This window comes from Martes martes, assembly GCF_963455335.1.
Source record: "Martes martes genome assembly, chromosome: 13".
Lineage (NCBI taxonomy): Eukaryota > Metazoa > Chordata > Mammalia > Carnivora > Mustelidae > Martes > Martes martes.
In genome coordinates, this window is record NC_137901.1 from 24,625,411 (window position 1) to 24,648,712 (window position 23,302).

Here is a 23,302-nt window from a genome sequence, read left to right on the forward strand (position 1 = left end):
TTTCCTACCCTCACAGGAAACCTTTGCTCTCCTGCCACAAGGCAAATCAAAGATTAACTTGGATCAATAAGCATCTTATTCTGACAATGGGAATAACTCTGGACTGACTAAAGGCCTACTAGGCATTGCTTCATGAGCATGACTAAGTTGAAAGTTTCCAACCATCTCCTAGTGGAAGTCAGCCACACTGAACAAACAAGAGTTTGGGTGGAGGGAGTAGACACTCAAGTAAATTTGGGAAATGGAATGTTTGAGAAGGACGAGTGGGGAAATGCTTGGAGCAGGGTGAGAATGGGCAATAGGAAAGGAGGCACCAGGGGAAAAAAGTGAGCAGGAAAGGATCGTGGACCTGATGACCAGCCACGGAGGGACAGCTCAGGAAAGCATCATGGTCCACGCACTGTATGGAAATTTCTGCAGCAATGTATAAAATTATCATTAAGCTCCACTGCAATAAGAGAAATGCTCCGATTTTATGGGAAGATAGCAAGAGGCATAAGAAAGAGATGTCAGAATTTGACAAATACAAACTTCATCCAGTTCAGTATTTTTGTTGGAGATGGACTTCTCCTTCTCCTCCTTCTCATGGTCGAAGAGGACCTAATGGGGGACACTTTGGACTGTGGGGATGAGGGGAACATCCTATGGGTAGCGCAGCAAAAACGTAGAGCCTGGACCCCTCTCAGCCTTACGGAGCAGAGTAATACCAGCCGAGACTTGAGCCCAATAGAGACTTCAGCTTCTACCTGGCCAGAGTCACTGTTAACCGGGCCTTATGCAACTAAATCTATGTCCTCCCCAATGTTCCCCAATGTCCAGCCACCTGCCCTATTTCCAAACATAACACTTCAAGGCACTTCTGCAATTTGAATAACTTTCCATTTTGGGATGCCTGGGTGGCTCAGTCGGTTAAGCATCTGCCTTCAGCTCAGGTCATGATCCCAGAGTCCTAGGATAGGGTCCCACATTGTGCTCTCTGCTCAGCAGGGAGCCTGCTTCTCCCTCTCCTTCTGCCCCTCTCCCTGCTTGTGTGCCCTCTCTAATCTTTAAAAAAATAAATAAATAAATTTCCATCATGTTCTTCAGTGAAAGGAGTTATTGTCCACTTCCTATCTATAATTAGTATCAAACAGAGAGTAGAGCTTATTTGAAAGTAACTTTTTGTCAGACCCCAGGCTTGGGCAGCCATAATTCTTTCAAATATTAAGAACTGAGATGCCAGACCACAAAGCATTGTATAGATTTTTATTATTTTACTATTAAAAATTTTCAATCTCAAAATTGGTTAATTTTAAAATAAAAACTAACCATATATTTGGGTTTTTTTGGGTTTTTTTCATATATTTGTTTTTATACATTATATACACTTGAGAAATAAATAGTGTTGTAAGTGTTAAAAAGAAAAAAACCAACATCATTATATACAAATAAGGCTTCAAGCCAAATGTATAAATACACGACCCACCGAGGAATTGATTCCCAAGGCTTTCATTACTAAAAACAGAAGTCAGGAGTAATCGGGACACACAGTCAATAACACGGGCTCCGCTTTGGCTAGAAACCATTCACAGAAGCAACAGAGGAAGCACACAATTTAAGAAAACAACCTTGAATTCAGACTTGACTGGTTACGTCTTCAGAAGTTTGGCATTGACCAATGATACAACTTTGGCACAACAGAGATGATAGATGGCACAACTACGTCCTTTAAAAACCTCAATCTCAGTACAAAGAAAATCACTCTTCTCTCCCAACCTGACATCACATCTCCCTCCAAATAAATCTCATCCATAAAAATCCCAGTCTCTGGGCTTTCAATTGCTTTCCTGGTTGTATATTAATAAAAGGGTTTATGATTTTATGGAGGGCTCTAAAAAAACAATTCTTTGTCACATCTGGGGCACACTGGTGGGAAAAGGCTATGGACCTCTTGACCAAGTGGCAGGAATGAGCACAGTACGGACTTGCATCCTGGAAGTCTGGGTCGTCCCTGACTCCACCGCCAACTGGAATATAGTTCTGGGCCTGTGGCCGAACCCCACGAAGCCCCAGTGTTGTCAAGCAGAGACATGAGCTGCCCTGCACCTCCCGTTGTGAGTCTCTAGTTAGGTGATGCACATGCAAATCTCTGGAAAAGTATAAAATACTTTCCCAGATATCACATATATTCATTCATATTAAGACCAGGGCTTTTCTGAGCTCAACACAGAGAAGGCACGGTTAGGAGAGGAAGGTAGTCCAAGGAGGAGGAAGCACTCTATTAAATCTTAGTGCCGGCTCTGCTCCACGGAGGCTGGTTTCTGCGGGAACGGATCTGTAGAACAGATACATAACGCTCTATCTTCCTAAGTGGAAGAGATTCTGCTCTGAAGCCATCACATTTGGCAACTGGCCACCCTTCTGTCCCCAGCACGTACGGCACTCTGCTTGCTCCCATGCAAGTGATCAAACGTGTCACTTTTCCCGAACTGGCTGAAATCCCTGAATGCCTAGGATCCCCAACTCTCACACCCTGTAGCCCCCAGCACCGCCCCCCTGCGGTGTCCCTCGTGCCCTTCATCGCACATATACCCCTGGATCACCTAGAGTGGAAGGGAGTCTAGAAATCCCAACCCCCTCAGATTCCAAGTCTGGGGAGGTTTATGAATGTGTCTCCTGCCCTGTGCTAATGAGGGTTAAGTGCTTAACAAACATTTATCCAATCAAAAAATAATCAACAGAAAACCAAGAAAGCCAATGATGTGCGTGCTTTAGAGAATGAGCTGGAGAGCAGGACGGAATGGCTGAAATGTAACCAGTAGTGATCAGTGCAGCCCACGGAACCCCAACAGTGAGGGCCTCGCCACCACCCCAGATCTTCACCCCCTCTCTCTGGGTGAACAAAGCCACAGGTCTGCCATCCAGACACGAGTCAGCTCCCAGTACAACAACTGCTCCCCACCGCTCAGTTCAGGTCTGGCAGCTGACAGCATTCCACGTGCTTCCACAAGTGTTCTGTATCAGGGAAAGCACGGACTCATCCAGTCCCTTAGAAACCAGCCCGGTGTGCCCAAGAGGCCCCGGGCCTTTGACCCTTTGCACACAGGCCTGGAGTTAGAGCTATTCTAAAGCAGCAGGAACAGCAGGAACAGCAGTGCGTGGTCCCCTCTGGCGAGAAGTCCCAACCGTCATAGGAGGTAAGGTCGTGGGCCCAGCAAAGAGATCTTCCCGGTGCTCGAAGGTCCAGGCCAAGAGGGGTCCTTCCATCAGGGGGATCCTCAGCCGTAACTTTCCTCCGTGTCCCTGGAAGGTGGGGGTGGGCAGGCCTGGCTGGCCCCTCAGAGAAGCTCCATAGTGAGGCTGTCGGGAACCCTGTAAGAGGGGCGCTCGGTCACTCGCTTGGCAAACACACCAGCCTGCGCTGAATGTGCACTCTGTTCACCTCAATACCAGGGTTTCTTACACACCTGTCACATTCTTTTACTTGCTTCCTATTCAGAACAAGAGAAAAGGGTCCCGAGGGCCTCCTCCTCCCCCTCTCCCAACAAGCCATGGATGAACTTAGAGAAACACAACACTGGGGCAGTCTCTGGCTTCCTAGCTCCTTACACCTCGGTGCTAGCTTGCACAGGCTCAGCACAATACTCATCCGTGCCCCCCCCCCACACACACACACACGCGCGCAGGGAGAACTATCCATGAGACCTCTTTGCCTTGACTTTGAAACACAAGAGAGACTGTAGTATGGCAGGAAGGGGACAAGACAGAATCCAGGGATCTTGACTCTAACCTCAGCTATGCAATCATGCAACTGAACCTCCCAGAACCTCAGTCTCTTTATCAGTGAATAGGTGACGAGTATCCATATCGGGGGAGAGAACCCTGAAGGCCTAACCTACGTCTAGGGATGTCAGGACCTCCTAGTGCTAACGTATTACTCGGGCTTCTATTATTGCTTTCTGTTCCTTTGAGGGTAAAGGAATGCCTTGTTGTCTCAAGGAGGCAGTAGGAGGTGAATTACTCCATTCTCAACTGTCCTAAAGTTCTAGAGCGGAAAAGAAGAATAAAATGTCTTATCATAAGATATGTTATCATAAGAATAACGATAAGAATAGGGATCCTCCCTGGGTGTGTCCAATCCACAGGACTGTTCTGAGGATTGATGAAATCAGTATTGGGGGAAGCACTTGGAAATGTATACATTTGAACACAAACATAAAGAATTAAAATTATTATTAGAGCAGACTATCCTACGGGCCTGCACTAGACTGAGCCGCTTCATTAGCCGGGCAATTTTCAGAAAGTTGCACGTCCCATGATCTCCAAGCTTGTGATCAGGTTGGTGACCCTGAACAGGAGACAGAGCAGTGGGGATGCAGACTGGCCCCCGGGGCTGGCAGACGGTTCATCACAGGGGCCCCCAGCCTGGGTGCAGCTGCTTGGTAACTGATACCTAGGTCAAGGTGAGCAGGCGAAACCTCCACACTCAAGAAAGACCACAGCCTTTAGAGTCAAGCAACGTGCTTCAAATGTTTGCTCAACCATCGCCAGCTGGGGGACCTAGAAAGAACGACCCAACTTCCCTGAGCCTCAGGGTCCACAACAGCACACAGGGTTAACACCACCAGCCTCATGGGGCTGATGACCAAAGTAAGTGAGATAGCACAGGGAAGGCACTGGGCCCAAGCGGACACATGCCGCGGGATCAGTGTACGGTGACAGCATTATTACCCAGCACCTCGGTTGGGGTAAGCGGTGGGGGCCAGCGGGGGGACCATCTCCAACCTCCCCAGCAGGTGTTTAGGCTCAGAGGCTCTAGAACGAACTCCCCCCTTTAGATGCACCTGCTGCCTCACACCACGAGACCAGCCTTCCTCGATTATGAAATAATGGGACTCCAACATGGGTCACCGGGGCACAAGATGGGCCTTTTGTCTGATTCAGTGCCACACACACGAGCGTTCCTGCTTCTCAAAGACAGGGAGAGCTGCCAGCTAGTATCTACTTATACCACCCGGGGCTCCAGAAAACCTCAACATGGGGACAGAATCTGCCACTTCTCCTTTCCCTCCCACCTGACTCCCCACTCCAAACTGGTGCCTGGAAGGAAGCCAGGAGCCCTGGAACCTTCCCACAGCCCTGGTCACCATGGAGAAATTCATTCTAAGACAGCCTGATTCCGACGAGGCCATGGGCTGTGAACGTCTTCCCGGGGAGGCAGAACAAGAGGCAGAAACACACAACCACACTCTGACATCGTCTACTCCACGGATTGGTCCTTCTCCTTCCAACAAGTCAGTTTCACAAGAGAAGGGATCGGTTGTACCAGTTTTGTTCGCTGCTGTGTCCCACGTGCCCAGACCCAGGTCCAGCACACGCCGGGGCATCAACACACACTGCACAGAAGTCCCAGTTACCTGGTTTCATTTTTCATTCTCCAGCCATCTCGACACTTGTGGAACCAGAGCTCTCGGCCGGGGGAGATGCTGGTGTTCTCAAAGTCTTGCACACAAAAAGTTAATCTAGGAGGAAAGGGAAACCACCAATGTAGGCAAAACTCGCTGGGCCTGTTTGGATCCGAAGTGGACCAAGCGAGGAGGAAAGAGTGTTTTCATCCTGCCACAGCCTGACCCAAACCTCCAGACCTCCCCATTGCTGCTGCAAGAGTCCTAAACACATCTCCTGTCATGAGTGGGTTCATGCAGCTTTTCATCACACCCCTTCCACTTTCTTCCGTCCATCCACCCCAAAGTGGCCTGCCTTTCAAGGCATAGCCTCTCTGAAGCCTCCCTGATGGCTCAAGCCCTTGACCTTAATAGAAAAGCATATTGTGACCTAAGTGTTGTTTTTGCTATGGTCATTACCTTGTATGGCATGGAGTTAATTAGGAACGTTTTGTCTTCTTTTAACACATTACACACCGCCCTGAATTGCTCATGGTGGAACTCAGGATACCTCCAACAGGGGTGCTCAGAAATACTCACTAACAAGCGTAACTGAATTCAGCAGTGAGTCAAAATCAAAGATTCAGAAACTGCTCCACCAAGATCATGGGAAAAATCAGTACTCAAATAACTGTTTGACTATAACTTAGAGCCAAACCATATGGACCTCGACAGTGTGTCATTAGCATGACCTTATGACCAAAAGACATATATGGGGCACCTGACCCTGATGTATGGGGTGTGATGACTGAAATGACAAAAGCCACATTCAGAACAGGTATAAGAACCTTTACCAGGAAGCCCAAACAGCCCATAAACACACAAGAAGGGACCTACCTCATGGAGATCAGGAAATTAAAACACATTAACACAACATTAAGAGACCAATTCACCCCCAACAGAATGGCGAGGGGCCCGCCAAATGGAGGTGAGGAGGAGGGAAGGGGGAAATCTCACTCTCAGACTGTCAATTTGTCTGAACACTTCGGAAGGAAATTTAATAATATCTCATCACACTGGAGAACACATTTACTGTAACCCAGAGACAGGGGAAGGGTGTAAAGGGGCTCTGGCTCCCCCAGTTTCCAGGTTTCTAGGCCAGAATCACTCAGACAAGGGACCCTAGCCTCCCCTCACCCTCGGCCAAACTGTGCCCCCGGTGATGCATAGAAATGGGACACAGGAAGAACTGTAATGGAGAGCACAAAACAGACTAGGTACAGAGACGGTGGAGGCTGCTTCCTATCATCCCAAGGTTGGCAGTGACCTCCCAGCAGTCCACATAGAGCTGTGGCCAAGGAAACCCTCTTCTCTTTACCAAAGTCTTGCCAGCTTCCCTGACTTCCACTTAGAAGTCTGCTCAGAGTCAAGGCACGGTTTCAGGGGCTGAAACATACAGGTCTGGAGCGCTCGTGCCAGGCTGAAGTTTAAAACCGTGGGGAAGCGGCCAGCTGGCGTAGCACCGAGGATCCTCTGTTACTTAACGTCAGGGCCCCACCCATAACCTTGACTCACAGCCTCCCAAGGAAGGGTACAATGCTCTGAAAATCGGGTGCTGGGGAAACCAGGGCCTCAGGCGGACCTCATCCCTGGGGACTCCCCAGACTTGCTACCGGAGTCTTCTCTGGACAGGGGCAAGCAAAGATAGCGGCACGCACCCAATAGCACACCAATGAGCAAGGCAGTGCTCCTAAGGGATCCTGTCCAAAAGAAGCCCTCCTTCCTCTGGGCCAACACTGGGTCCGGCAAACACAACCAAGACTGGACCCCAGCCCCCAGTTTGCCCACCCCCTCAGCTGAGGGCCTGGAATCAGGACACAAGCCACACAATGGTTGACAGAGGGCTCAATGCAGAATTCCCTTTTCCTTACAAAAGTGTCTGCAGTGTTGCCCAAGTGCTCGGGGCAGGGCAAGGTTGGAAATGCGTGCTCAGCAAAGGAGAGGACATGGCGGAGGCAGACGCCCTCTGCTCACGGTTGACACGGGGCCCTTACCTCCGCTGAGTTTCCCCAGACTTGACCCGGATGCGCCGGATATTCAGCTCCCGCTCGGAGCTGTGGGAGTGAGACAGATAGCTGCGGAGCTCCTTCCACAGGTTGTACCAGGACTGAGCTGTCCCCTCCCAGGTGAGCTTGATCTTCAAGAGGTCTCCCAGGTCCTCCTCAGTGTAGACCAGGAAGGTGTTGGTGGCATTCAGCCCAATCTGCTCCACTCTACAAGGAGACACCGGGGCAGGCATCACCGACCTGCTGCTGGAAAACTGTCCATCTGTGTGGGCTGATACGGTGCCCTCACCTGCCCCCCAGGGACCTCAGAGAAATGGCCCCACAGACACTGGTCTCCCGATAAACTCCCCAGCCCTTCCTGACTGTCCCTCTCATTTGACACTTGGGGGCCTGTCCCACCCCATTTGTGTGCGAGAGCGAGTGCACACACATCTGATCCCCCAACTAGACCCTGAGCCCTAGGAAGCGAGTACTTTGATGACATCACTTGGTAATCCCAACATTACTTGGCATGGCGTGTTGAACCTTGCGTGCATTCAACAAAATACACACCGATTGCTATGTGCCCTTCCCACAGACAGCTAGAAATGGTGCAGGAATGGCATTTATGTTCCAAATTTCCTACAGCCTCAGGTGTCAGGCGTTGCCTGAAATGAAACAGCAGTTTCTGTCCAGCCCATCCAGCAGCTTCTCATGCTGCTGATTCATCCAAGGGCCTCCCTCCTAGAAAGGGTCTGAGTCAAGGGCTTGGTGGAGAGTGTGGACCACAGATGCTCTGGAGCCACCCAGCCCCTCCCCTGCACACGTTCGCACATTCCCACGCTCACCCATTCTTAGAGTAACTTGTTCCTGGCCCTGAACCCATCAAAGGGAGCTCGTGACTTACATTTCCAAAGGCAGAAGCTGGGAGTCTGTGCTTGTCCCATAAAGGGTGACGTAAAAGTTGGGTTCAATCTCTCCCATTGTCTTGTAGCTGAAGATGTGGATTTTCATCTGATAATGGTAAACTGCAGAGATAGCAGAACAAAGGCATTCCTGAGCATTGCTGGCCATCTCCGCACACCCCGACTCAAACTGAGTCACCCAGCACACTGAGTTTTGAGGGGCTGACGTCCCTTTGGTCCAGCCCAGCCTCCAGCCTCCAGCCCCCCTCTGCTCTTGTCCCATGCAATGGCATAAGGGATCACTGCAGCATCAAATAAGCCCCAAACTCAGAGTTCAGGGAATGTGGGGAAGGAGGGGGGATTTCCAGCCTAGCAACTCTCAGAGCCGGAGCCGTGTGACCTTGAATGAAGGACCAACATATTAACTCTTTGAACCCCAGCTTCCTCATGTGTAAAATAACACCCACAAACCCCTCTGGTCTTAGGGCATGTTGCAGAAATGCAAGCCATGACCGATGCCCTGTTGGTCCCATCTCAGATGTGTTGTGACACTCAAATGAGAAAAATATGACTTCGCTTTGCAAAAGGCAAACGCAAAGAAATGAAAAATATCCCATCTTCACACAAATTTAAGAGATCGACATTGCGATCAGGGAGGGACACTGCACATCACGAGAGGGGTCCCCCCCAATTTTTAATGATGAACTTCCCCAGGGCACACACAGTGTCGTCTGGTTGGCAATGACCTGATTTCACGGTGCCGGCCCCATCTCCCGGGGCTGGGATGTGTCCTGTCCACAACACGCTACTGAGAAGAAAGGGAAAAATGAAGGGCCTCCCTCAGGGCACCGTGGGGACGGGGGGTTACCTCTGAAGGGCATGCCGGCCCGGGTTTTGAGATACATTTTACTGTTCCTTTTGCTCCTTGTCTTCTTCGCGTTGTAGCCGATGCTGTTACACCGGTTCTTCCGGCAACTGAGACAGATCCCCTTTTTGAAGCGGTTTGAGTCCGTGCACTGGAACGCAAAACTCGGCTTGTCCTGATTCACCAGGGAGTCGACAAAGAGGTGTACGGCCCGCTCGTGCTCGCATTTCACCACCTCCGTGATTGCTGGCAGAGCGAGACACAGGGGACACGCAGCATGAACCTCTCGCCAAATAGAGACTGTGGCCCGGAGGCCCACGGAGGTCAAGTACTTCACTCAGAGCCACACGATCGGTGTCAGTATGATTTGGATTTTCTGGCCCACAGCACATCACTATCTCTTGTAACCAGAAGCTAAAGCCAATGGTTCCATAAATCCTAGGACCTTAAGAAAAATTTGACAAAGACGTCCCACTCCTTCCTCAGTAACACTGCTGGCCTTAAGGAATCTGATGGGGGTCCTGGCATTGACCTCCAAGCCTCGCGGCGGCTGCTTGAATAGTATCACAGTGGGAGAGGGCTACAGCCTTAAGACGGACCCGAGGCAGTGAGCGGGCAGGAACCCAGGAAGAGACGGGTCACTGCGGCCACGCATCAGTTTCAGCAGCAAATTCAGTTCAACTCAAGACTGCTGAGAACAGGCTCAGGCATTCAGAAGGTAAATCATAAGTGAATGGAGACATCATCTTGGTTTTCCTTCTTTAAAATGTCACTACAAAATTAAATTTTAATACATCCATTCTGTACAAGATTATACACTCTTTAAAAAGAATAAGGGAGAGGGGCGCCTGGGTGGTTCAGTCAGTTAAGTGTCTGCCTTTGGCTCAGGGTCCTGGGATCGAGCCCCACACCGGGCTCCCTGCTCAGCGAGGACCCTGCTTTTCCCCCTCCCTCTGCCTTCTCCCTCTTGTGCTCTCTCGCACGCTCTCTCTCAAATAAGTAAATAAAATCTTAAAAAAAAAAAAGAATAAGTCAAGTAAATCTATGTGCTCTGGTGCTTAAGGATAATATATATATATATACATATATATATATACCGAAAAAGGAAAGTTACAGAACAATGTGAGTTCAAAAAATATAATTTCTTTCTCTCACGTGCACATGCACACAGACACACACACATGTTTTCAAAGAAGAAAAGATCAGAAAGGTACATACAAAATTGTTCCTATTGGCTACCTCTGAAGAATAAAAGAGGGAGTGGGAGAAAGGGGTTAGTTTTTGCACCATGCAGTTCTGCATTGCTTGATTTTTTTTTTCCACAACAAATACATATTCCTTTCCTTATGAAAAGAATTTAGCCAATAATAACTGGGACCTCAAAGCATAAGGACGCCAAGCAGAGCCCCATAGATGGCTGTTAACAAGCCTGTAGAAGGACCAATTGTACAAGGGTTTGGCAGCCCCCATGGGGGGGTAGGGGGCATTATGAAATGAACACTGTTGGGAGCACTACCGGCTCAGGCTGATTTGGGAGGAGATGTGATAACCGAGTCAAACCTCTCCATGAAGCAGAAAATAAGGAACTCACTTCCATATGCGATTGACCCCAAGACGTCATTGAGCCCACAGCCCGGCTGGAAGTCACCCCCGTTGGGGTAGATGTCAATGTGGCCCACAGGCATCTGAATCCCGATGCTCAAGCCGAAGGAACGTGTGTAGGTGTGGAGGACGTCCACGAAGTCCGCATCATCAGGGGACAGCCTCTTGTGGATGTCCACCCCTTCAAACAAGGGCCCGGCAGGATCCAAACCTACAGCAAAAGGGGGAGCCAAGACCAACTGTGTCAGGTGTGCCGAATCCATGAGTCCTGAGTTACAGGTAAATTCACATGAGCACAAGGAAGGCCCTCTCAGAGCCAAGCCCCATAAATCTGGAACCATGTGATACCCGCACATGGGGAACCTGCGCTTTCTTCTGAAGCCTTTGCCTGTCCTCCCACCCTCCCACCTCAGCAGACCTCCCACCCTCCCACCTCAGAAAACCAGCTGCCAGGTTCACAATGACATGCAGCTCCCAGGAGCCCTAGCCTGTCACAAATGGAGCAGTTCTAGAAAGAACTCAGGCTGGCCAAACTAAGCCATTCGTCCCATTTTTTCTGCCACCGAAAACCTTCCACAGCCTTAATTAAGCAGGCGTTTTACAGAATGACCAAGCTCCCTGCACGCTCTGGAGGGAAGACTCAGTTTATCCAAACGGAGCTATTTGCATGTGGACTTACTCTTCCCTTTCCTTTAATGATGAATCAGGCCCAAGGGTGGAATGGTGAGATCAGGGGCAGGGACCACACCAGACACACTGAGATCCATATCTCAGGCCCCCAGAATTCCTGTATTCTGCAGCAAGAAGGTGAAACTTTTTGCCTGCAAACTTTCCGCACTGAACAGGCAAGCAGCAATGTAGCAAGAACTGGTTCTCAAATTTGAAACAGCACAAGTATTACTGGGGGCTTGTTGAAAGTTCAAATTCTACTATGTAGCTATAAAAAAAAAAAGGTCTGGAAGGAGGGGTGTCTGGGGTGATTCGGTTGGTTAAGCATCTGGTCATGATCCTAGAGTCCTGGAACCCAGTCCTCCATGGGGCTCCAGGCTCAGCAGGGAGCCTGCTTCTCCTTCTCCCTCTGCCTGCTGCTCCTCCTGCCCTGCTCTCGCTCCCTAAAATATAAATAAAATATTTAAAAAAAAAAAAACAAAACCTCTAGAAAGACCACACAAGCCATTGGCAACCTGTGTATATGTGCACAGGCAGGGAGGGTGGGGAAAGAAAGCGAGCAGGTAGTAGCAACAAGAAAAGAGACTTCTTTTGGAACCACATGAATGGAAACTGTTCAGAAAGAAGAGTTTGCAAAGCATGCGATGCAGATTCCCCAACCCCCTCGAGATTCTGATTGCCAAGTCTGGTGTGGAGCCCCGAAATGTGTATTTATGCCTCTAGGTGATTCTAAAAGGAGGTGGTCTATGAACTAGATTGGAAAAAACTCCCTTTGTCAGTATCATCGATAACATTGAAACTGAACATCTTAATCCATACAGTTCATGCGAGATATGAAGAGATTAAGGGCTTGTCAGTGTAAATACCAGCCGCTATTACCAAGCTCAAGTAATTATGGGAGCCAAATTCATGCCAGCCTGGATGGCTCTCTGCCCTCCAGACACAGGGAGAGAGCCCGGAGAAAGTTGAGAATACTGAGCACGGTTTAGTCTAGAACAGTGGTTCTCAGCTGGGAGTGATATCGCTCCTGGGGGGACATTTGGCAATGTCTGGACACATATTTGGTTGTCACAGTTGTGGGGGGAGGGAGAGAAGCCGTTAGCAGCTGGAGGGCGAAGGTCAGGAAGGCCGATAAGCACGCATCATTGCTCAGGTCAGCTCCCACGACAAAGCATTCGCTGACCCCGAATGGGAACGGTGCTGAGGCCGAGGCACCGAGGACTGGAAACACCACATCAGAGGGGAGTTAAGACTAAGAGCAGAGTCGTCAAAGGAGGACATGGGTGACAGAACCCATCGGATCCCAGCACAAGAGAACCAGGGAGCACACTGTGAGGCTTGAATCACTGCGGTGATTTCAGACTAAACAACAGGCAGAGCTATTGTCTGGAAAGGACAGTAAACTTATGAAACTCGTCACTCAGGAGAACTGTAGAGACTGAAAGTTAGCAGCTCCGGAAGAAGGTTAGAGAAGTGCCCGTATGACCAAGGCAGAAAGGAAGCCCCGGGTGGCCTGGTGGTTCAGCCGCAGCCCAGGGCCCCAAAGGAGGACAGCACGAAAGCAGTGACCCCCGGCACAGCCCACGAGGACGTGGTTCAGAGGCTTCTGAGGGCTACAGTACCAACACAAGCAGCCTCCCCCTGTCTCTTGCTGTGTTTTCTGGAAGAAAGAAAAAAAAGAGAGAGAGAGAGAGAAGACCATTCTGCTTTGCAACCAATACAAGAGAGGGGCTCTTTGCTTGATGTGAACAAAAGTCTCCACCAGACGGTCAGTGCCATGGAAACCAAGCTGAGCTGGAGGAATGCGGGCGGCTGACAAGGCTTCTGGAGAAGATGGCCCGGGGGTGGGGGGGCTGCTTGGGGGACAGGCTGAGCCTTCACCTACCCAGACTCACCCAGCCTGACACAGAGCCAAGGCTCACAGACGCTGGGGAAAAGTCACACAATTTACCTTTTTAAACTAGGAATAGGAGGGAGAGCTCGTTCCCACCAGAAAAAGAACAGGTAGAGAACCGCCCCTTCTTCCATTCAGTCGGAGCCCTTCCAAAGTGTTCTGTCCAGCAAATGGAACACGCACATGCATGCGCATACACACCCGGGAAAACCTCGGCACGCTGGCCCAGCAGGGCAGGGCCTGCTGCATTTCAATTGCTGTTTTACCTCCACCCACAAAGGAGAGGTGGGATGGCCTGGTGGCTAGGTACGGATTCTACACGCTGACAGCCTAGGCTTGAATTCCTGGCTCTGCTACTTAGGATGTAAGACATTGTACCCATTATTTAAGCACCGAGTCCTAGTTTTCCATCTGTAAAATGAAGCCGAATGGCCCCTTTTGCCCCATTGCAATGTGTCTTAGAGATAGCGTGAAGTCCTCCTCACATTAGGTACTTGCCATTAGGAAGCATCTGGCCCAGTGTCTGTATAGAGAGGACACTGAATTCATAGTTCTTGAATGAACAAAAAAATCTGCTTGCTTACTTGTAACTAACTAGACACAGGTTCCATTAGAAATCTATGACCTCTTCCCTACTATCACACAGACTTCTCTCAAAAGTTAAAACTCGGGCAAACCCCAGTCCACAACTCTAATTCAAGCAAGACTAAGGCTCAGGTGTCCCCCTGTTGGCCTCCGTACAGCAGCATCATGTCTCAGGACCCCACACAAGCTGCAGTCTGGTCCTTCTACTAGTTGGGACCACCTGGTTCCCAGGCCAATGGGAAGTCCACCAATGGAGAGGGAGGGCACTCCGCCCTCGGACCTCGGGCCTCCCCATCGGACATGCACAACGGCATGCATCAGGTGAGCCACATACCCTCTGCGGGGTTGCTTGGCAACTGGCCAGAGGGTATTTCTTCCCACTGTGCTCACCCAGCGCCTGCCCACAGGGAAGGCTGGAGAAAAGGGGCGTGCCTGGACAGGGAGACGGCTCTCAGAGCACTGATTAGCATTCAGCGAGCAGAGCCTGCATCTCCGCAGCCGCCACCCAAACTGGCAGGGGTAAAGAGCTGGAAAACTCTTCCCCAGCCCCATCTCATTTCAGATTCAGAAAGAGGGAATGGGAGGATCTGCAGCTTTCCTTGCAGCCAATGACCCTCCTGGGCAGCAGGGGGGGATGGGGATGTGAACAAGGCTGGTCTGAAGCATTGTGCCTCTCACTGGGGGCCAGGAGAGCTGCTCGGACAATGGACCCCAGAGGCTTACAGCTGAACAGCTCTGCACCAGCAATGGGTTAATGAGCAGTCACGTGGCCACACAATCACTATCCACCTGGACCCTCGGGCCCCACAGGCTTGGTAGAGAAAAAGGAGGTTCTCAAGCTATGCTAAATCAAATAACTAGATCCAAAGGAGTGCGTGTGCGTGTGTGTGTGCGCACGCGTGTGTGTGTGTGCGTGTGTGTGTGTGTGTGTGTGTGTATTAGACTGAAGCCCAGGGATGATTGGAGGTAGGCCAATAAAATTTCACAAATACATATGTTTTTAAATCTACCCCACCAGCATGGTGCTAAAACCTGAAAGTCTGCCTTTACTAAATCGTTTGTTAGCTAAGGACTCCCTTTTTCCTCTTTTAAAATAAAAACACTGCTGGGAAAGAAATTGATCACATCTCTCCTTCTCAGTGACCAACCAGTTGGGCTCTTGGTATCTTGGAGGTGAGAGAGAAGCTGGGAGTGAAGATGAGTCTGAGAATTCTGGAAGGAAGATAAAAGTTTAGGGCAACAAATGTGCTATTAATTTCAGCCTCGGGGAAGCACAAAAATGGGAAAGAAAATCTCTCACACTTTTCCAATCATTAGATGATTTAATCCAAACACACATCAGAAGCTCAAGATGGAAAACACAATTTTTTTCACTGACGACCTGGGTACCAATATCAGAATGGCCTCTTTAACGACAAAGTTGAAGCATCCATTCTGAACAGAAAATTACCACTAATAAACGCGCCAGCAAAACATTGGGAAAAGGCTGTCGGTGGTGAAACAGAAATCAGGCAGAATTCAGACTAGAACCCGCCACTCGTTCATTTCCCTGGAGGCCCCAAGCATCACTTGTAGACAACGGAGTGAGACTCCGGGGTTCACCCCAGTTCCACATGTAAGTTATTAGCTGTTCGCCCCTTGCCTGTCAGACTAGACCAGTGGTTTTCAAACTGTGTTCTCTGGTGCTCTGGGACCCTGAGAGTGCTCTGGGGAATGCAAAAGCCCCATAGCAAAGAGAACACTACCCACCGTCTATCCAGCTTTTTCACCAGAACATCCCTTCTTCTGTTTCGTATATCAGGGTCCCACACAAGTTCAACTTGAAAGAAGGACTCTGTGTCGAAAAAGAACACTGGAAAGCTCCAGATTAGATATCCTCCGGGTCCCTTCCAAAGCTAACTGTCCATGGCTCCCTTGTGCAGGAGCACTCCGGTGCAGAAAGCCAGCTTGGCAGGGGAGCCGAGGGAGCTGGGGGTGCCCATAGCGCAGGAAGCAGAACCTACCTGTGATTCTGCCCACCGTGCCTTTCACGAAGTTGCCAGCATACCCAGCCACGTGAGCTCCGAGGCTGTAGCCAATCAAGTGGACATTGCCAAGAGAAAAATCATCCTTCTCCTGTGGGAAGTCACAAAAGTGACCGTGAGTGAAGTGTGTGGTCCTGAGCCCACAGGGTCACCAACAATTCAACAATTCTATGGCGACAAGGAAGAGCCGGGGAAGAGGGGACGGAGACTGGCCAGGGCATGGCCCGCACTGCTGGCAGTGAGACAGGGATGGGATGTCGCCAGAGAAGGGGAGGGCAAAAGGACTTTATGGCACTTTAAACGCCGAGTGCTGAGGGCAGGGTGGCGGTTCTGACCAGAAGCCACATCCCTGACCCTTGGGCTACATTTCCATTCTCTTGGGCACTATGGGGGTCACCCGACTCACTGGAGACTAAGCGTCAGCCATGGCCTGCAGCAGCCTGGTCTCTCCCCGCCTCTCAGGCCCCAGGAGCCCTGCTAGCCTGCTCACCACAAGCCCACCCAGGATACCCAGAGAGAGGGCACTTCCCTGGCAGGGTGAGGACGTGGGCCCTGGACCCCCCAGCTCAGAAACCCAGCTCTACAAAACCACCCAGGCAGAGAACTTGGGTACTGCTCACCAACCCTAACCAGACTGCTGCCAGGATTCTTCAGACTCCATGGGCAAAAGGAAGGTCAGACTAGAATTGCCCAGACCATGGGGTCACTTTGCCAGTACACCCCTGCCTCTGGGTAAGTCCACTGATCTCGGGCAAATCATTAACCTCTACAGAGTAAATGTAAGACCTTGAGATCTGTTTTCCACACTTGGTATTTTAAGCATGGCATTAGACTGCATTTGTTGGAACCAATCCTCTCCTTCCCCTGAGGACAGCCATCCTTCAGAGAAAAGGAGCAGACTTCAGGAATTTTTCAAGATTTCAGGCTGGTCCTGGCTTCTGACTATTCCCAACCTGAAGGCATGAGCAAGTAATAACCCATCAGTCAAATTTTCTTCCAGCAAATAAAGCAACAGGCAAGATCCAGAAATATATCAATAACTGAAACGCTTTCCAAAGTTCCAGCTTTCAAGTGTTTCAAGCAACACTTAATTCAGTAAAAATTTGAATCCCAAAGACACTCTTAGACTCCTGGAGTTCACGGTAACACAGTCTGAGCTGTATTTTCTTAAGAAGGCTCAGGTTCGGGGTGCCTGGGTGGCTCAGTCGGCTAAGCGTCTGAGTTCGGCTCAGGTCATGATCCCAGAGTCCTGGGATCAAGCCCTGCATCGGGCTCCCTGCTAGGGGTGGGGGGAGCCTCCTTCTCTCTCTCCCACTCCCCCTGCTTGTGTTCCTTCTCTCGCTGTCTCTCTCTTTAATAAAGGGGGGGGGGGGACGCCTGGGTGGCTCATGGGTTGGGCCTCTGCCTTCGGCTCAGGTCGTGATCTCAGGGTCCTGGGATCAAGCCCCACATCGGGCTCTCTGCTCATCGGGGAGCCTGCTTCCCCCTCTCTCTGCCTGCCTCTCTGCCTACTTGTGATCTCTCTCTCTATCAAATAAATAAATAAAATCCTTAACAAAAAAAAAAAAAAAGAGAGAGAGGGAGAGAGAGAGAGAAGGTTCAGGTTTAAGATCTTGTTCTTCAGAGCAATTACCTGCAGCCAATCAAGCATCCTTGCAACACTGTGTCCCACCACCCTGGTGTTATTGACAGCATCTGTGTAAAGCTGGTGGGCCAGGGGAAGCCAGTCAACCACGACGACATTGGCTTCTTTCTCTCTCGTCTGCAGGGCTGACACCAGCTTGTATAGCCAACTTTCAAACATGCCACTCATCTGCAAAGAAAACAAGACATTTTTTAAAATTCTTCCTATGGGCTTCTTGAGTCCTGATGAATACGGAATTCAGTTCCATGACCCTCTCCCCAACCAGATCCAGAGCTTTCACAATGGCTGCTCAGACAATAAACGTTGGCACATGAGCATGGCTGGCCACAGGCAGGATCACTACGTGTTTGTCTTTCATTGCTCTTTCTATCTTGCTTTTCCCATCAAATCTTCATAGCCGGTGTCTTAGGCTACCACCCACTGTCCAGTAGGGCCACTATGAGGTAAGTGTAGGTGGCCATTCTGGCCTGGGGTTAGCCTGAGTCACTGTCACAGACAAGCAAGTGGCCCCAAAGGCAGCTGGGAAGGGTTGCCCTGGAGAATCAGCTTCTCTCTCGGAGACGCAAGGAGATGCTGCGTCCCAGGCAAATGCAGAGTTAACAGATGACCCCTTCCCACAGCCCATCTCTGCCACCCCTCTCGATTCCAGAGTAGGGAAGATATCTCCCTGGAATCCCAAATTAGAACTCAGAACACATTTTCCCACAGAAACAAAGCTATAAATAGGGCCTAGGTCCTGTTGTAAACCTATCCACATGTACAGTATTCGATAAATAGATTTTCTGTGCCTGGCCTGGGAACCCAAACGCCATTTACCATCTTGCTTCTATGGGAAACTGCTGTTCCAAGCTCCAAACAGATTACAAAAGAACTTTCTGGAATGCAACCCATTTGTAAGTTGTCGGCAGTTTGTATTTGCATTTTGACAGGGGGCCTTAAAAAGGTTCAATTGTATGATTCTAATTGTAGGCTGTGGGATGAGGATGGATAGCCAGGCCCTCGCCATCCCTCCAGGCACATTAGGTAGACAGGGAATTACCCACCCCCCAACCCCACCCTCAGGCCTGACCCCAGCAGTCGGTGATAGACCTAAAGACCCAGAAAGCATGTAACGGATATGAATTTCTCATCATTAAAAAGAAGAATGTCCCCTCCCAATTAGCCCAGGCAGAAACCTGCTCACTTAACAGTGTCATTTTCCTGCAGACCATCATTATATGATTGAATAAACCCCTCGCTGGTCAAAAGCTTCTAAAGCTGAGCGTTAAAGCCCTTTTTTGTTGAAGTTTGTCATGGGCCTTTCAATGTGAATTGCCCAGCTAGGGCACATAAAGAGCCCCAATGCCTTTAACCAGAGCCATCTCTATGCAAACAGGAGGGCACCATGCCAACGGCGGCCAGCGAGCCAGGCCAGCTGGCTCTTCATAGACTCTCAGAGCCAGTCAACTTGCTGCCGTTCAGCTCAGCTCTTAGGGAGGGACGCCCCCCCACCCCCCACAAGGCAGTGGTTGACCAATGTAATTAAGTGTAATTAGAGGGCCCCTTAAGAGCCAGTGGAGCTGGGCTGCTGCCTTCAGGAGAGCCACTTTCTGAAAGCCCTCTGTGTGCCGGCATTAAATACCACCCTGCTGGAGTCCATATTGCCCCCTCGGCGAAGGGCCCATTACATTCTTCACAGCTGTCTGCAACACAAGCAGCCCACAAGAAAAGAGGGAGAGAGAGAGAGAGCAGAATCGGGAAGCACCAGTCTTCTTTTTAATTGACCAAAACAAAGAAAACCAAATCTGGTGTCAAGCTGCAGAGCTCCCTCCCCCGGGCTCACCGTCCATCCATGAATGATGAAGAAGGTTTTGGCGGTCATGTTGAAGCCACAGTCTTCCAAGGGCTGGTTGTGGCCGAGCGACAGGTAGCATCCTTCATGGTCTGAGTCCCCAGACGTGCGGAGGTTGAATCTCACAGGAGGTTTGGCAAGAACCTGTATATGGCTGGATTTGTGGCCCTCATCTGGGGGAAAAAGAACAGCGCGTGGGTGCATCTAGCGGGCTTGGACAGTGAGAGATCTGGGGTCTAGTTCTAGTTCAATCTTGAGCACATTACTTAATCCTCTGGGTGACAGTTTTTATTCCCGCCAAATGTTTTCTCCTCAATTCCCAGGAGAGTTGCAAGGACAGGATAAAGGGACAGCTCCTCCACATTGAAGAATTTTAGTTAGTCACTAGTCCTAATTACCGTGAATTACTGTGACTCTGAAATAAACAGGTGTCTTGCTTTCCTTTCCTCTTTCCCATCAAATGAGTTCTCCTTCCCTCAAGTGACAAACAAATTACCAAAAAATGTTCTAATTTTAAAGGACTCGGGATTTTGGAATTAGAGATAAGAAGCCATCCACTATCATACAATGGGCTTCCCCTAGCATTCCCAGCTGGATTCCAGCGCTTACTCCAAAGACCTCCTACACCCTCAGGACTCCTTGCCGTGCCAGACACGAGCCAGGCGTTCTTCTAGTTTGTTAAATAAATGACTGAAGCCATGGGGGAAATCCATAAGAGCAGCAAAACCGCTCCTTTCCGCTCCGCTGCTCACACACAGCACCCAAGTCCTAAAACACAGCAGATGCCCGTGAGGTCTCTATGGCCTCTTAACTCAAAGCACTTTATCGCCATGCTGTTGCAGGACAGTCATAAAAGAACCCCACCCTGCATCATCCAGACATCCAGGAAATTATCCCTTGATAACAGGCTAGGAAATTAGCAAATCAAACTCTCCTGTCACCTAGAGATCAAAGGAAAAAATACCGAATGACCCCTCCAGGAGTTTCACTTATCCCAGAGCTAAGAAGCAAATGGAATCATGGAAAGAGAGACCAAAATGGTAGAGAAGGTGGCGGTGGGAAGGAAAAGAATACACCAGATGTAAAAGGATACGGTTCCAGAAAATGCGGCTAAATACACATGAGCAGACCTCAGGTTAACTGTCATTAAAGTCATGACCAAAAGCCCCAAGCAGCAGAAATTTGAACCATGGGCAAAAATAGCCTCCCCAATTCCCACCCAGGTAGCCATTCACAGAGACCAGATGGGGAAATTGTAGAAGAGGACAAAAGTCTTTTGGCGTTCCTGAGGCAGATTTGTGGATAAACCCGCATACTGACATAAAATGTCCCCCTGAGTATCTGGTCTTCTCGGACCCCAGAGTTCTCCAGCTTCATTCCTACTACTTTCAGCCTGGGTCAGTTCAGCCTCTGGGACTTCACTATTATTCCTGACCCATATGCCTTCACTGCTCACTCTCCTACTTCCTTCAGTTCCTTGCTTGGTGGTCAACCTCACAGTGAGGGAAGCCTGACTACCAATTAAACATGCACCACCCTCCCCACCAGCACCCTGTTCCTCCTCTGCTTTACTTTTCTCCTCCGGAGCATCGTGTGTGTATTTTAATGAGTTTACCGTCTGTCTTCCCACTACTGAAACGTAAGCTCCAAGAGGCAGAGATCATCTGTTTTGTTCATTTTTGTATTCCCCCACCCCCCGCCCCCAAAGAGTGCCTGGCACTAGGCAGGCACATGATAAATACTTTCTCGACTCAAAAGAATGGACTGCAGAAACTCAGAATCACAGAACACAGAAGTTGGAAGGAACGTCAGCATTTTACAGGAGAGGAGCTAGAGCTGTGACCTACCCCAGGTCACAGTTCTAGTTAGTACTAGAACCGGCGAAGTGAAGCAAAGCTTTCCCATTCATTCAAATTAACCTGCCCCTGTGTGCATAAACTGACATGGGCCAACAGCATGCCCATGATGGCTCAACTTAGCAGAATAGTAAGTAGATGAGATAATGGGGTGGAGTTGAGGGGATCTCCCCTCTCCCCTGCTTAACTAATTGACTTGGCACCCCCACACCCGACTGGTGACCTCATTCCGCCAGGACAGTCTCCCTCTAATGAAAGAGACTGCCATATAGAACTCAAAAAGAAGAAAGGCCAGCGTCTAGGAGGACGAAGGTGAAGAGAGGTAGGTAGGAAGAGGAACAGCGGTGATTGAAAGGGTGTAAGGCAGGAGGCGGCCAACCCCCTGGGGGGATAGGCCCAGCAGCTTTCGGTCACAGTCACGGTCACGTTACTCAACCAAATGCTCCCGGCAACCGTGAATCAAACCACAGCCAGCTACCCTGCTCCCTTAACTTTCCAAACACCCACACCCAGATTAGAAGGAGGGCACCAGGCAACTTAGCTCTAACAACCTTCTCGCCTCGCAGAGGACAAGGTTGAAGAGCGGCCCGCGGCCGACTCTGCCGGTTGGACCGCACGGATCCAGGGCACCTTATCATGCGAGGGGGTGGGGCGAGAGGGTGAGCGCGGGCCAGCGCACCGCCCGCCGGCGGCCTCTCGGACGCCGGGCCGGGGATGTCCTCGGCAGAAGCGCCAAGGAGCAAGCGAACTGCAGAGCTGATTAGGAGGAGAGACTGGGCAGTGGGAAAGGCAAGAGGACTTCGCGGGCACCAGGAGGGGCTGGAAAGGGGTCGGCCGGACAGAGAGGGGACATGGCACAGAGAAGCTGGTGGGGGGGTGGATGGGTAAGAAGAGTACGTGCACGTTACCTTGCAGCCGTCCCTCCGGACCAGGGGGTGTGGGGCTTCCCGCGGCAAAGCAACAATAGACGCTCCAGAGGCAGAGCAGGGGAACCGAGCTCCGCATCCTTCCCCGCCACACCCCCTTCCCCAAACAGGACTGAAGCAGACAACACCTCTCGGGGTTTCTAGCAGTCCGCGCGGGTAAGACCCCAAGGGGCAGCCCTCTCTTGGCCAGAGAGCGGTGGCCTTGGCCAGCTGAAGGTGAAGGTGGGAGTGAAAATCTGGCTACTCTGAGCCGCGGGGAGTGGCGGGGAGAGTGAAGGGGCTTGAACTGGATCTGCCCCCACCCGTGCCGCCCGCCCGGGAAGCCAGGACTGCCGCTGTCACTCCTCGAACTCCCGGCGAGGTAGTTTTTAAAAGTATGGGAGTCATCTGACCCATCGCCAGATGGTGATTTGCATAATTTATTCCCGTCTCCGGACTCTGATTGGTCACACCTTCGCTGACGCCGGAACCCAGGCTACCCAAAGTTTGAATGAAAGCGCCGCACACCCACCGCGTGGACCGTCCGCACGCGCGGCCTCGCGTCCAGCCCCGCCCGCTTGGCTGGCAGCCGAGCTCCCACACCCCACTTCCTCCTAGTGCGGGCTCTCGGACCCCAGATTCTCCGCTCGCCCCCGCCGCCGCAGGGGGGACACTGCCCCGAAACGCTGCCTCCGCAGGGAATGCGATCCCCGGAGAAGGCAGGTTATCCTTTCCCGAGCGCAAAGCCACCCCTGCGCCCGAAATGGGCTTTCCGCGCAGCCAAGAGCCAGTAAGGAGAGTCACCAGTCACCCCTTCGGTCCCTCTCTTCTCGACCCCCCCTCACCCCCAGCGAGGCCCGCGCGCGACAGGTGCGTGCAGAGTGACCCGACAGTAATCGGGCAGAGCTGAGAGGCTGTGGGCTGTGGCCTGGACTTCTCGGGATCGCACAGACCCTTTCCGCGTCACTGCTCCGCCACGAGCAGTAAAACTTCGGGAAAGGCGCCCAGCTTCTCTCAGGTCGTTCCGTCGTCCGCAGTACTCGGGTGGTAGCAACTCCCGCAGCTTAGGGATGTTGGGGAAATTAAGAAAGATAATGTACACCGCTTAGCGCG

At 50.8% G+C, this 23,302-nt stretch overlaps 1 protein-coding gene across 1 annotated transcript; it reads right to left on the reverse strand.

Annotated features, from left to right (window-relative positions):
- Positions 1-1,229: 1,229 nt before the first annotated feature.
- On the reverse strand, positions 1,230-22,549 carry LIPG (lipase G, endothelial type). The gene is made up of 10 exons (XM_080820975.1): positions 22,193-22,549; positions 19,420-19,601; positions 17,586-17,765; positions 15,932-16,043; positions 10,770-10,991; positions 9,182-9,424; positions 8,316-8,436; positions 7,418-7,636; positions 5,397-5,501; positions 1,230-3,351 (listed from the first exon to the last, which is right to left on the reverse strand). Exons 1-10 carry the CDS (start codon positions 22,287-22,289, stop codon positions 3,318-3,320), a joined length of 1,515 nt encoding a protein of 504 aa, XP_080677101.1. The 5' UTR covers positions 22,290-22,549; the 3' UTR covers positions 1,230-3,317.
- Positions 22,550-23,302: the final 753 nt, after the last annotated feature.